This window comes from Pelophylax lessonae (assembly GCF_965119305.1).
Source record: "Pelophylax lessonae genome assembly, chromosome: 1".
In the NCBI taxonomy this organism is placed as follows: domain Eukaryota; kingdom Metazoa; phylum Chordata; class Amphibia; order Anura; family Ranidae; genus Pelophylax; species Pelophylax lessonae.
In genome coordinates this window covers 310,870,821-310,885,650 of record NC_138768.1, presented here as the reverse complement: position 1 = coordinate 310,885,650, position 14,830 = coordinate 310,870,821, and the positions used below count along the sequence as shown (strand labels likewise).

At 42.3% G+C, this 14,830-nt stretch overlaps 1 protein-coding gene across 1 annotated transcript in view; it reads right to left on the bottom strand.

The window, feature by feature from the left end:
- Positions 1-14,830, bottom strand: part of POLE (DNA polymerase epsilon, catalytic subunit) — a 169,566-nt gene that overhangs the window by 56,476 nt on the left and 98,260 nt on the right. Inside the window, exons 27-29 of the mRNA XM_082243081.1 lie at positions 2,404-2,506; positions 1,555-1,635; positions 1,271-1,393 (exon numbers count right to left, since the gene is read on the bottom strand). Of these exons, the coding sequence (XP_082099207.1) occupies positions 1,271-1,393; positions 1,555-1,635; positions 2,404-2,506 (307 nt within the window). The remainder of the gene's footprint in view (positions 1-1,270; positions 1,394-1,554; positions 1,636-2,403; positions 2,507-14,830) is intronic.

Below are 14,830 nucleotides of genomic sequence, written 5' to 3'. Positions count from 1 at the left end.
AAAAAAAAAAAAATTATCAAAAGCAATTGTAATGTTTCTGTGCTCTGAAAGCTCTGAATAAATCTAATTTCCAGCTCTCTGTGGGTTAAAACGTCATCATTGCTCTGGATAAAAAATCCTGTTCGCAAATGCTTAATTTCTGGATGTAATATGGAAACAGTGTGCATATTCTGTCTGATCTAATTACCAAACCACAATGGTTTCATGAGAATTGTCAATGGAAGCAGGAATATTTTTACAACTGCAACCTAAATACCACACAACCAGTAATTAAGACTTAATGGAATCATTCCCAAACAGAAACTAGGGTAAAAACAAGCATTGCTGGGAAATTACTAAATATTCATGTATACAGGCCTACTCAAAACCCTAGAATACAGATTACTTTCATTCTTAGTAAAGGCAAAGACTATGCAACAGAGATGACCAGATTTATCTGCTTACTAACACAATTTGTAAAGATAGCAAAGCAAAAACATGCATTAACAAAACAGTTTTAGAGAACAGCTCCACCTTATGGACATTTTAAAAACAAAGTACAGTACAACATAAACAGGTACTGGGTAACAAGAATAATGTATATGACCGAATTGGAACAATCCATCTTATGTCTACTTATCATATAATTTCATCCTATCATATCTTATATCTTATCAAATCATCTAATCATATCTACTCAAGGCAGAAACTATTTTTATCGGGGAGAGGGGCTGTAATATAAATGAGTAAGAAAATAGAAATTGTATTCTTTTGATAACTAATCCCTTTAACCAAGTGCAGTTAATTTTTCCTAATGCAAGCAATACTTGCAAACATAGCACTTTAATAGAATGTAATCAGGGTTGTTTGGTATCTTTTAGTTAGCACTTTTATAATGCTGTCCAAGAAAATTAAGTTCCCTGTTACACAACATAATGGACCCCACAGCAGCAATAGAGGGTCCAATGGGGACACTAGTTCTGGTGACCCTGGTGACAACCAAGAATCCCCTCACTTTGGAAGGATTTCCTCTCACTTCCTGTTATGTCTAATGGACAGCTCTAAAAGAGGAATCTCTGAAATGGGACACAGATGCTCAAAATAAAAAAACGTTTGACTGGTTTAAACCCAGTTATTTTATTTAAAATGGAAAAAAAAAAAAAAAAAGTTTTGACTTTAGTTCTACTTTAAGATGCATGTAGACTTAGGAGTGGTAGCGAGATAACCAGGCACTTAAGAAATTAGGGAGGTAGAATAATAGGTTTTGTGAGATACAGAAACAATAATCAACCTGTTTTTTGCCCTCAACAGTGAACAATTCATTTATCCTCTTTTGCTTGTAGATGTCATTCTTCTCAAGCAACTTTTTATGTAGCCAGTCTGGGTGTCTTACACGGGGAACCGGATTCTTCACCTAACCCAAGGAAGAGAATTCCAAGTACAATTAAGTGCACATAAAATAAATATGTATATACACACATGCAGGAATGATCTGAAAAACTACAACAGTTGCAAAAAGTTCTTAGCGTTTAACAAATACAGAATATCCAGAGAATGAAAAAGAGTTGGTTGTACCTGTTGTAATGCTGCAGGAATAGTAATGATCTTCTGGATAGCACTGCCCAGTCGTTCAATGTAATAATCCCAGTCTAGAATCTACAAGGAGGGAAAAAAAAAATGAAGGTGACATGAAGGGCGTTTAAAGGAACCTGTACTGAAAACATGGATCAAATACTTTTGTTACTGAGTGACTGATTCAGAAGTATGGAGATAAGGAATTCAACATTGTTTAAATCTGAAAACTTGTTTCAAGTCAGTGACTTAGAAAGTATTCAATCCAGACACCACCAGGCAATTTTTATTCTTAATTTCAAGACATAGTCCACCTTTAAGAAATGCACCCACAGAAAAGAAAAAAATGTGTATTTAATCATTTTTGCATTGGTGCTTGCAGCTCATTATAACCATGAGGAGTGCAATGCACAGGCACCTGCAGACTCTAGCCCTAGAACCAAGGCCACATACAGAGGTATGGAACTACTGTTAAGGGGCTGAAGGAAGTAGACAATGGACTACAAGAGCAGCGACTTCACTACAGTTGTGCTTCTTTAAGATCAGCTGCTGCAGTGGCAGGTGGTACTTGTACTCTTCCACTCTAAGATCTATGTTAAAGAATGATATGGCTGTGCGGGTGGAACAATGCACAGCTGTGACAAATTCAAAAGAATACAGAATGCCGCAGGGAGAAGGTCAATGTGAAAGTGACCAGGTCATGTTACACCATAATAACTGGTGTAAAAGTATGAAACATCAAAAACTGGAACTTAGCCTATAAAGTATTTTGCAATGGCACTCTCTGTAGTGCTCAGTGTAGGTTTTTACGAAGGGAGAACAAAAAGAAAAGCTGAGTTTAGGTTCACTGACCGAACGGATGTCCAAGTCTTGAAGGGATGGATTCTTCAGCCATTTTCGCAGGTAATGTCTTTTCACTCCCAACTCAGCTTGGAAAATTGCAAGTGGAATGGCTCTAGACAGCAAGACAAAGACAAAAATGACAACCAAAAACCAAGCACAGTGCAAAATATCCTACAAATGTGAGTTGTGCACAGCTGAAGACATCAGCACTCACATCTTGGAATGAGAAAAATAAACATAGCAAACAGACTTTCTCAAATTGGTTAAAGACTCCTGCTCAGGTTAGTTACAAAAAAATCCCCATTAATACCTGACCTTGCCAAATAAACTACTTTGAATAGTAAAACATATTAAATTGCTAAAATTCTGGCATGGGTACATTTTAGTGCAGGAGACATATCAAAGAAGAGTTTAGGTTTTAAATTAGGGAGGATTATAGTGTTCATGGGAGGCATAGAGTGGTTGATTTAGGGCAGAGCATCTCTCTAAGCTTTGGAGCTCAGCATGAAAAACCTAACACTGAAAGTGTAGCATGTTCAGCTTATGTATCATTCAGTGCGTGCCTTGTGTTTACTAAGATAATATTGCTGTACTTCCTGTAAAATCTTTTTCTTGGATTCCATTGAGGGAACTGCAGAACACAAAGAAAGGGGAGGAGCCTGTGTCCTTCAAAGGACTCCTTTACAGCAAGCACAAAAATATTTTCTTTATCAGCCATTGAGGGACAGACATTTAGAAACAGCCAGGATTTTCAAAATCAGTCAAACCTAAAAAATGGACAACACTCAGAACAAAGAATTTTTCACGTCACCTGCCTTCAGATGCAGCTGGTCACGTCACCTGCCTTCAGATGCAGCTGGTCACTTGCCATGTTCCCTGCCACCTGATGTGGATCGTCACTTGCCATTAGATTCAAATTGGTTCCAGAATTGGAAACAAGGACTATAGGAATTTCAGTAGCTAGGCTCAGGAGAGATTGGCACCAGAATGAGTTTAGAACCTCTCTGGGCAGAATTCTGTACCCCGATGTCTAAAAACAATCTGATACGAACTCCAACATGGACAAGGCAGTTCTTGTGGACCTGTAGCTGCACTTGGTAGTGGCAACTGGCGAGTTATGCTCTGAGGAGGATGTACTTATGATGATAGGAGTCCCAGGTATCTGTTCCTTCCAAAGAGATTGGTTAAATGCCCCCTGAACCATTAGTATGGGATGAGGTAATCCCCAGCAGCGGACAATCCACTGCGTGTCTTGCAATGGCTAAAATACTCACAAACCTAGGCAGTTAGTGTCAATAAGGATTTTGGGCAACCGGAGGAGGTTACCAGGTCACTGTAGGTGGACAGTGGAAAAGACTGGAGATCGATGTGCTTTAAGATCGAGAGCAGTAGCAGGATCATGCTTCTCCAGGCAGAATGGCAGGAAAGAGCATTGAGTGCACATATGCAACACCGATCCTTCAATTGTGACATTCACATCAATCCTTCAGTCATAAACCACAGTAAAACCAACAGTAGCAGGAATGTCAAATAGTTACCATGGATACAGTAGGGAGGTAGCTCTTGGTGCTTCAGTCCACCAGGTGTTACTCATCGAATTTTCAGAGACAGGGCCACACTTGGGGCTGTAGCAAAAGCGCTTTACTCAGAAAATGCTCTGTGGCTAAAATGCTCTGTGGCTAACATGCTCTGTGGCTAACACGCGAGCCTGGGAAGAGACAATGCAAAGCCTAGTGCCTAAAAGTCACATTCCAGACTAGCCCTGCAGATCCAGAGGAGCAGGGTACAACCTCAAAATCTATTGCTGAAACACTACCAGTCCGGACTGAAGTCAAGGAAAAATACCACACGTTAGAAGGCTAGCAAAAATGAGTTAGAAAAGTCATCTTATCACTTAGGACAATCAAAAAGCTAAAGCATACTGGGTAAAGGAAGGATTATATAGGAGCTGGTTTATGTTTTGTCTGTTTGCCAGTGTCCTGTAAGTGGCAGTATAACCAGACCGTTTGTTAATTACGGTCTCCCTCAAGAGATGATAGACTGCTAAAAGTGAAAATGAAAAATAAGAACATTAATCAGGAGTTTATTAAGCACTGTTCATGTTTCCTCTAAAGTGTGCATGTGAGGATGGATGTGAGATGCCATTGCGGATAAATGGAATCTGAAGTATTAAAAAGGAAATAATTATAGCAGTAAAGGTAGCACAAATCAGGCACCTCAAAGTTGCTTTATCTGTTCAGTGACTATAGGATACAAACAAGAATACATTTTCTGGATTTCCCATCCTCCCTTATAGCCACTGAGACCACTCATCACAGTGATAGGCTAAATGTAGGGCCAGGCTTTAGACCAGGGAAGCTGGCATTCTACTGAAAGGGTAACCTGGTACCCCAGGCACTGAAATCGAAAAACTGACCTTGCAAGCAGGGAACTGGGGGTGGCAGCAGTGTAGAGCCATTGGATATTAGTTTTCTTTTTTTTTATTTCCTCCACTTTGACATTTTCAATTTAACTGCCTAGTAAGTCAGGGGCCTGGAATAACCATGCAGGTTTGCAAAATTATTACTGGTTACATCCTTGTTTCATTTCAGCATCAGGCTATAAGATTAAGCCAAGTTTATAATAAAAGCCTCATAATTATATGATCGCAGATTCACTTTAAGGCTGTATTAAAAACAAATATTTAATAAATTGCAGCTCACCAACTCTGGGGCTGTTGCTGCATTAGTATTCTATTTTAGGGTTTTCTTTATTTTTCACCTGATTATCCAGCCAGTAAGTCTGTTTTTCAATCTACTTTAAGAACCACTTAAGAACCAGGCCTTTTTCTGTTGACACTTGTTTACAAGATAAAATCTGTATTTTTTGCTCGAAAATAACATAGAACCCCCAAACATATATATATATATATATATATATATATATATATATATATATATATATATATATATATATATATATATACACACACACATACATACATACATACATACATATACACACACACATACAGTTGTGTTCAAAATTATTCAACCCCCACTGAAATTGTTTTGGCCAGTTTGACATTGATTTTGATCATTCAGTCATCCTGCTTACAATTAAATCAAAGAGGCACGTGTAGGTCAGACAAATATAACATAACATTTATAATGAAATAACCACAAATGTCTTTTCTGTGCTCACATCATTATCAGTTTTATTCAACCCCCAAGTAACATTCAATCTTAGTACTTAGTACAACATCCTTTTACAGTTATAACAGCTTTTAAACGTGAAGCATAGCTTGACACAAGTGTCTTGCAGCGATCTACGGGTATCTTCGCCCCCATTCGTCATGGGCAAAAGCCTCCAGTTCAGTCACATTCTTAGGCTTGTGCACTGCAACTGCATTCTTTAAGTCCCAGCAGAGGTTCTCAATCGGATTCAAGTCTGGTGACTGTGATGGCCACTCCAAAATGTTCCAGCCTTTAATCTGCAACCATGCTCTAGTGGACTTGGAGGTATGCTTGGGATCATTGTCCTGTTGAAAGGTCCAACGTCTCCCAAGCATCAGGTTTGTGATGGACTGCATCACATTGTCATCCAATATCTCCTGGTACTGAAGAGAATTCATGGTACCTTGCACACGCTGAAGCTTCCCTGTACCTGCAGAAGCAAAACAGCCCCAAAGCATGATTGACCCCCTGCCATGCTTCACAGTAGGCAAGGTGTTCTTTTCTTCATAGGCCTTGTTCTTCCTCCTCCAAACATAGCGTTGATCCATGGGCCCAAACAGTTGTAATTTTGTTTCATCAGTCCACAGAACACTATCCCAAAACTTCTGTGGTTTGTCCACATGACTTTTGGCATACTGCAGTCGACTCTTATTCTTTGGAGACAGCAAGGGGGTGCGCCTGGGAGTTCTGGCATGGAGGCCTTCATTACGCAGTGTGCGCCGTATTGTCTGAGCAGAAACTTCAGTACCCACATCTGACAAATCTTTTCTCAGTTCCTCAGCAGTCACACAGGGACTTTTCTCCACTCTACGCTTCAGGTAGCACACAGCAGTCGAAGTCAACATCTTTCTGCCACGACCAGGTAGCGTTTCAACAGTGCCCTTTGCCTTGAATTTGCGAATGATGCTTCCTATGGTGTCTCTTGGTATGTTTAACATCTTTGCAATCTTCTTCTAGCCATTGCCCTTCCTGTGAAGAGTAATCACCTCCTCTCTTGTCTTCCTGGACCATTCTCTTTCTTGACTTCACCAGGTTTGTAACCACACCAGTAAATGCCTAGAAGGAGCTGAGTATCACAGTCATTTTAAAGCTGCCTAATTGGTGCTTATTAGGCTTTATTGCTGCTCCCTGACATCCACAAGTGTTTTCAATACCTGACTGAAAACACTTCAATGAACCTCTGTTCTTCAGAGTGGTAGTCTTTAAGGGGTTGAATAATTGTGTCAATGAAGAATTCACAAAAGAAACATTTACTACTGTATTACAAAACCAATTGATGTCATTTTAGTTGCATATGGTTCTTTAAGAAGTCCTTGTAGGATTTCATTCTGAATACAATTACAAATGTACACTAAATTCCCTAAAACCCTTTAGAGCATTGGGGGTTGAATAATTTTGAACACAACTATATATATATATATATATATATATATATATATATATATATATATATATATATATATATTTATTTTTTTTTTAGCAGAGACCCTAGAGAATAAAATGGAGATCGTTGCAATACTTTATGTCCCACTCTATTTGCGAGGCAGTCTTACAAATGCAATTTTTTTTGTTTTTAAAATGCACCTTTTTGAATTTAAAAACAAGAAACCAGTAAAGTTAGCCCAATTTTTTTCTATAATGTAAAAGAGAATGGGACACTAGGTGGAAAAGGGTTAACAAAAGTTAACAAGACTGACTATGCCTTTGGGCGGTCCCAGGGGGGTATACTCCCACTTCCTGCTCTAGGATGTCAGTTTTGTAACAAGCAGTGTAAGAAGAATACATAACCCAACTCCACAGGGGAGGGTTCTGTGTTTGTCAATGAACATCAGAGAAAAGGATTTTAAGGTAAGACAAAAATCCAGTTTTCTCTTTCATTCATTGACGGACACAGCTTCATATCTTCATTGACCGTTGGGATGTCCCAAAGAAGGTCATCATGAGGGGTGGGCACACAGAAAACTGTTAACAAAAAAATGGCTAACAGGAAAAAAATAGCCAACCAGGCAATAAAGAGCCCAACCAGGAACAACTGGGGCTCACCAACTGGGGAAAAAAAAAAACACACCCTCAAAAGGCCACAGCCTCCACAACAGCGGCCTGCAAAACTTTGCGGCCAAAAGCAGCATCCGCAGATGCCAGGATGTCCACCTAGTAAAACTTGATGAACATATGCACAGACAACTAGGTGGTCGCCTTGCAAACCTGGACCACAGACCCTTGGTAACAGGAGGCCACTTTGTAGAATGCGCCTTGACAGGGAAAGGAGGGACCTGATCCTTAATGTAATAGGCCTGATCCACTTGGAAATAGTCGCAGCAGACGCAGCCTGCCCCTTACGGGGTCCATCCGTAAGTACGAATAGGGAATCCGATTTACAAATTGTTTTAGTCACCGCCAGGTACACCCTGATGGCAAGAACCACATCCAAGGAATGTAAGGCAACCTCTTTTTTGATGTTTTGGCTTAGGACACAGCGAAGGCAACACAAAATCCTCATTCAAATGGAAGCCAAAGACAACCTTAGGAAGAAATGACTGACAGGGACGAAGAACTACCTTGACCATGTGAATCACCAGATAAGGTGACCGACAGGACAATGTAGCCAATTCAGAAACCCTGCATGCCGAAGTGCTGGCCGCCAAGGCCACCTTCTGTGAGAGACAATAAAGGAATCTCGCAACTACTGTCAAAAGGATCTTTTTAAAGAACAGATAACACCAAATTAAGATCCCAGGGGGGCACCGGAGACCTCACAGGAGGAGCCACATGGCGAACACCTTGCACAAAAGTGTGAACCAAGGAATTCGAGGCTAACGGGAGTTGGAAGAAAATAGCCAACGCAGAAATCTGGCCCTTTATGGTGCCCAGAGCTAAACGCTTTTCTACACCCTCTTGTAAAAGTTCTAGCAGACGCGATATCGAGAAGGCACCAAGTAATATACGCCTTCCAAACCCGATGATAGATCTTGCGGGAAGTACATTTTCTTGCTCTTAACAGAGTAAGAATCACCGAATCCGACAATCCTCTATCCTTCAGTACCTGGCTTGCAATAGCCAGGCCGTTAAAGCCAGCGACTGTAAAGCATGATTGAAGATCGGACCAAGGAGCATCGGCGACCAGTCTTAACCCCACGTATCAAGATCGGCGAGGCCAGTCCGGAGCCACCACGATCACTGGAATCCCCTCTGCCTCGATCCTGCGCAGAAGTCTTGGCAGGAGCTGTAACGGAGGGAAGGCATAAATTAGAAGATACTGACCACAGGGGGCCACCAGAGTATCTACTGCGTCTGCCAAGGGGTCTCGAGATCTTGCTATGAACCGCTGAACCTTCCTGTTGAGACGAGAAGCCAGTAGATCCACATCGGGAGTCCCTCACCAGAGGCACAATTGTTGAAACACCTCCAGATGGAGAGACCATTCGCCCGGACTCCGAGCCTGCCGGCTGAGATAGTCTGCCTGCCAATTTTCAACCCCTGGCATATGCACAGTAGAGGGCTGGAACATGTCGTTCTACCCATCTCAGAATACCAGCCACTTCTTTGGCCGCAAGGGCACTTCTTGTGCCCCCTTGATGATTGACATATGCCACAGCCGTGGCGTTGTCCAATTGAATCCTTAACGGACACCCTTGTAGACGATCCGTCCACTGGGACAGACAATGTCTGATCGCCCAGATTTCCAGGATGTTGATCAGCAGAGCGGACGCCAAACCCCCTGGGCCAATTTGGCCCAGGGTACCTCCCCACCCAGACAAACTGGCATCCATGTTGATCACCGTCCAGTATAAGGGAAGGAAGGCTTTTCCCTGACGAAGCGCCAGAGAGCGGAACCACCACGGTCAACCTGATCAGATTGTCCAGGGATCCAGGATTCCTGTCCCATTTTGCCAGGATCTCTCTCTGCAGAGGTCTTGTGTGAAACTGAACCGCCTCGAAAGTGGAAATCATCAACAGCACTTGCATGCAAGTCCTGAGAGATGACCAGGGGTTGGACAACAGCAGCTGAATCGCATGCTGCAGCTTTTGCAGTTTCTCCTCTGGGAGAAACACTCGAGCTGAGACCGAATCCAGAGTCAATCCCAGATAATCCAACCTGTTGGAAGGAGTCAGAGCTGATTTCTGAAAATTCAGCATCCAGCCGAACTCTTGTAAGGTTTGCCCAGTGATTTCCAGATCATTCTGTAAGACGGAACACAAACCTGCTCGCAGAAGGACGTCGTCCACGTACCCCAGTACCACAATACCTCTCTGTCTGAGTAAGGCAAGTACCGGGGCCAACACCTTCAAGAATACCCGAGAAGCTGATGCGAGACCAATTGACGAATTGATAATGCCCTTCTCCCACCGTAAAGCGAAGGACGCGTTGATGTCCGCCATATATTGGAATATAGAGATAGGCGTCCTTGATGTCGATGGAGGCCAAAAAATCCTCCTGCATAAGGGAAGCCGCTACTGTACGAATGGACTCTATCTTGAATTTTTGAACCTTCACAAAGCCGATCAAAGCCTTGAGGTCCAAAATTGGACGAACCTTGCCCTCTTTTCTGGGAACAGTGAAAAGATTTGAATAAAACCCCTGAATGCGTTCCATTTCTGGAACTGGCATGATGACCCCCTGCAAGAGCAAATCTTGCACCTCTCCCATGAGGCACTGCAACCGATCTGGGGACAAGTGTAGGTTGGAAGGAAAGAACGGAGGCAAGGAACCAAAACTCAATCTTGTAACCGGATCAGGTGAATTTGTGAACCCATTTGTCTTGAATGACGGAGGTCCAAGGATCCGGAAAGAAGCGAAGACGTGTTCCCCCCCCCCCCCCTGAATGAGTGATGGCGTCCCTTCAGGCCGAAGAGGACTTGTCTGCGAAGCCAAAGGGGCCCGCTTTTGACTTACCAACCCAGGGTCTCTTGGAACCCACCCCCCCCCCCCCCCCGAGAATACTTGGGAGGGTTGTGAACCCTTGTCCTGGGTGGAACGAAAGGACCCGTTGTGGGCTGAGAATACCGGACCATGTTTGCGCCAAGGCGCTCTGCCCTTTGTGCTCTGCAGAAGCAGTGTGCTCTTACCACCAGTGAGACCTTTAATCTCTTCCACTGAAGCTCCGAACAGACGATCCCCCACAAACGGGAGATCAGTCAGCACCTTCTTGGAAGCTTGGTTCACAGACCAACACTTTAGCCAAAGCAGGCGACGGAGGGTCACTGCAGTCACAGACACCCTGCAGGTCAAAAGGGCCGTATCCAGGGAAGCATCACAGATATACTGCAACCCCTGTATGAATTGAAGGTAGAGTGTGAGGACTCTCACGCTAACTGGTTAACAAGCAAAGACTGATATACTTTTTTCCCCAGGTGCTGCTAATACTGAACTAATCACCTAAACAGTAAAAGGAAAGCAAATTAATTAAAGTATAGTACTGTGCTCCTAGGATATGGTAGGGGTAGATAGTTTGTAAATAAAGGTGCGCCAATATTTCTAGTATCTCCAATAAAGCAGATAAATAAAAAATAAAAATAAAATGACGTGTTCCAAAATAAATTATATTATCTACAATCTATAAGTGCATAAGTGCTGAATAAATAACAGAATACAAGGAGATACAATATATCTAAATAAAGTGCAAAATATTGTACTGCGCTCCTAGGATATGGTAGGGGTAGATAATTCGTAAATAAATACAGGTGTTCCAATATTTATAATATCCCCTATAAGGCAGAATTGAATGTGCTATGAGTCAATACAGGCACTCCAATAAAAATTTTGATATCTACAATATAAAAGTGCATATAGTGCTCAATGAATCACAGAATGTAAGGAGATATAAAATCTAAATAAAGTGCATAGGTAATAGTGAGTACAAAAAAATATATTTATAAATGTAACAGGTTTTCTAGGCCTTGAGCCTAAGGTGGGTCTGGCATTGTTACCGGTAACACTCTCAGCACATTTGAGCTGTCAACCCAGGTGTTAGAACTGAGACAAAGACCAGTCCGGCATCTTTAGTTTGTTTTTTTGTATTTAGGGGATGGGAGAAGGGAATGAGAGGGATACTCCTCTGGCTCAACTAGGTACAATTTTGGGACTCTTCTAGAACAATGCCCGTTAGCGCTGTCTTGATGCCAGCCAACACTTCCTGGCGCTTGAATATACTGTATCACTGAAAACTGTGCTGGAACCTCGACTTAAATTCAGAAGATCCAGGACTGTAGAATACTTGACTTCTGACACTGCTTTTCTCAAAAGTCACTGAACAGCTCCCTCCAGCCCTGTACTAGCTTGAGGTAGCTCTTTGTAACTTCCTGTGCTGCTGCAACTCTCAACCTGTACACTCCACACTGTACACCGACTCTTCAGTGCCCAAACTGTAGGAGCCCCTTTAACATATTCTGGGTCCTCCACCTAGGTACCCCCTCTAACACTTCAGGGTCCTCCGACTGGGCATCCCCTTTACAGCTAGCTGACTCTTGGATGCCAGACCTTTCTCCGGAGTGGTCCCCTCTGACACTAGGTAGACCCCCAGGGACAATCCACAGTACTCCCAACCTTTGTAGGCTTTCCTGGAACTGGACCCCTCTCTCTCTCCGCTGGTTCTCGGCACACCGGATCCTTTCAGCTCAACTCAGCACCCTCTGGATTCTCAGGCAGCATCCAGAGACATCCGCTTCCTCTGACAGGAGGAGAGACAGCCGTACTCTCCCTCCTGGGACTCTGCTTCCCGCCAAAGACGCTGCGTCATGCGTTCCCTTCAAACTTATACCCACTCCCAGAATCCTCTGCGGCAGAATCTGCCTTCTGGGGTCGATACAAGCCTGACTGAGCCACTGATTGGGTTTCCTCCACTGCCCTATGAGAATCCTCTCACAGAGCCAGTGGGGAGACTCCCCTCTCAGTAACCTCACCTGGAAGGCATGAAAGTCCAGCTGAAATCATGGCCCTACTGTTTAAGCAGCCAAGGCCCACTATACTTTACCTAGCACCTACCTGTAGGGTGCTACATCAATAATGAAATAATGAAATAAATCATAAAAATCCATTTAATAAAACACTTCTCATGGCAAAAAAAAAAAAACACATAAGTTGTGCAAAAATCTGTGCAACTAAATCTATATTTGGCCAAATATCCAAACAAACACACTAAAGTGACTGTTCAATGATGTATTGAAAATCCTTCACCATACAATACAGTGATTGGGGTGCTCTTCCACTGATCGAACTTATGTGCACACTAACTGCTATTTGAGGTATGATGGCTTGTAATCCTCCTGTGTTTAATCCTTTCACCTTTAGGTGATCTAGTATCTCCAGGCAATGGGTGAAGAAAAGGCTATCATAGTGTAGCATTTAACAACTCTTTATTGAAATAAAATGTATCCACTCACATATAAAACAGCAATCCAGCAAAAATGTCAGACAGGGACTCTGTTCGTGTCCAGATTCCGTTTCTCGTATACACCCTACATGTTATGTCCCAGGTCACGTGACTTCTTCAGGAGAAGAATCTTATTTGTATATAGCAGCAGGTTGTCATTGCAGAAAAGTTCACGCTCCCACCACCCCCAGGTACAGGTTCGCATAGGATGGGGCACATTTGGTCCCCATATCGACACCCTGAACCTGGAGGTAGTGGGAGCGGCCGAACATAAAGACCCTGTTAGATAAAACAAAACCCAAGACAAGCACAAAAAGGTTGTATTGACTGGCAACCTGACCCCACTCAGATAAGAAGGTCTCTACAACCTGAACCCCCAAGGAGTGAGGGATGGAGTTGTAGAGAGCCTGTAAAGGCCCACACAAGGAACTGATAATTTAAAACTTATAAAGGATATACATCTGTTTGCAAGACGATTGATGTACAAAGTTGTATATGATAAAAATAGTCAACCTTTGAATTTACAATCCTCGAATCCTGGCCTGATTTTACCATCAATAAATCCAAGGTCTTAAAATCTTATGGATCTATGGGATGATGGTGAGCCATTTGTATCACCATCCTCCTCAGACGATGCCCCTCATGATTTCTCCCTTTTGGAGGATTCCATAGTTGCGACAGTTTTCCCCCTTCCACACCTATACAAACCCAAAATCCAGAGCATTTCCAATTCTCCAGGCAAATCCAAATATCTGGGCCTTTACCCAGCAAATCACTAAAAAAATTGACAAAATAAAATGGAAATCCACTTCTAATTTAAGTCGATCTTTAAAAACAGCAATGTTTGCTTTGAAAAATAATAAGATTGTATATCCAAAAAATGCTGCGCAATTAATGGTAAATCAGCCAATATAAAAATATATATAAATCACGCGTGTATATATCAAAATAGTGACAGTGATAACAAATAGCGAATAATTATTCAAAATAGACTATATAGATAAATATATAAAATTAATGGTGTTAAACGATTTTGCTCAAAACTCCATATTGTGCAATAAAAAAAGTTCCAATATATATGAAGTGTTTCCACTTTAATAATCAATTCTTCAAAAGGTGCCAGTAGTGCTGTAAACATGCAGGAAAAAGCCACAAAAAAGGGACAATGTGCTTCAATAGGTGCCACAGTGAAAATATCTCCCAAACTTTGCACCCCCTTGTGATTGGGTGCTCACCTTAATATATGTGACCGTGCAATTAAGCTCAGTCATAAAGTGTTTAAGGACTTCCTAGGCTGGATTAAATCTGTTCAATCCCCCCAGGTGGGGATCCTATAGAGTATTGTTCCTTCTGGTATGCAAAGGTGGTGTCCAATGTAAAAGGAATGGAACTGGATAGTGCTGAAATCTTTTGAAAAAATGTATTTAATAAAACCGCAGTGTGCTACTCACATTTAGAAGGTGCTTGAGTGCACCAATCTACAATCTTTGAGTTTGTACGTCCAAGATACTGTAGATTTGTTACAAGCCCTAGATGGAATTTTAATTTCAGAAGGGGCTTGGCTAGTTGCTTTAGATGTAAAGGCTCTCTACAACTCCATCCCCCACTCCTTGGGGGTTCGTGTTGTAGAGACCTTATCTGAGCGGGGTCAGGTTGCCAGTCAATACAACCTTTTTGTGCTTGACTTGTTGGGTTTTGTTTTATCTAACAAGGTCTTTATGTTCGGCTGCTCCCACTACCTCCAAGTGCAGGGTGTCGCTATGGGGACCAAGTGTGCCCCATCCTATGCGAACCTGTACCTGGGGGGATGGGAGCGTGAACTTTTCTCTAATGACAACCTGCTGCTATATA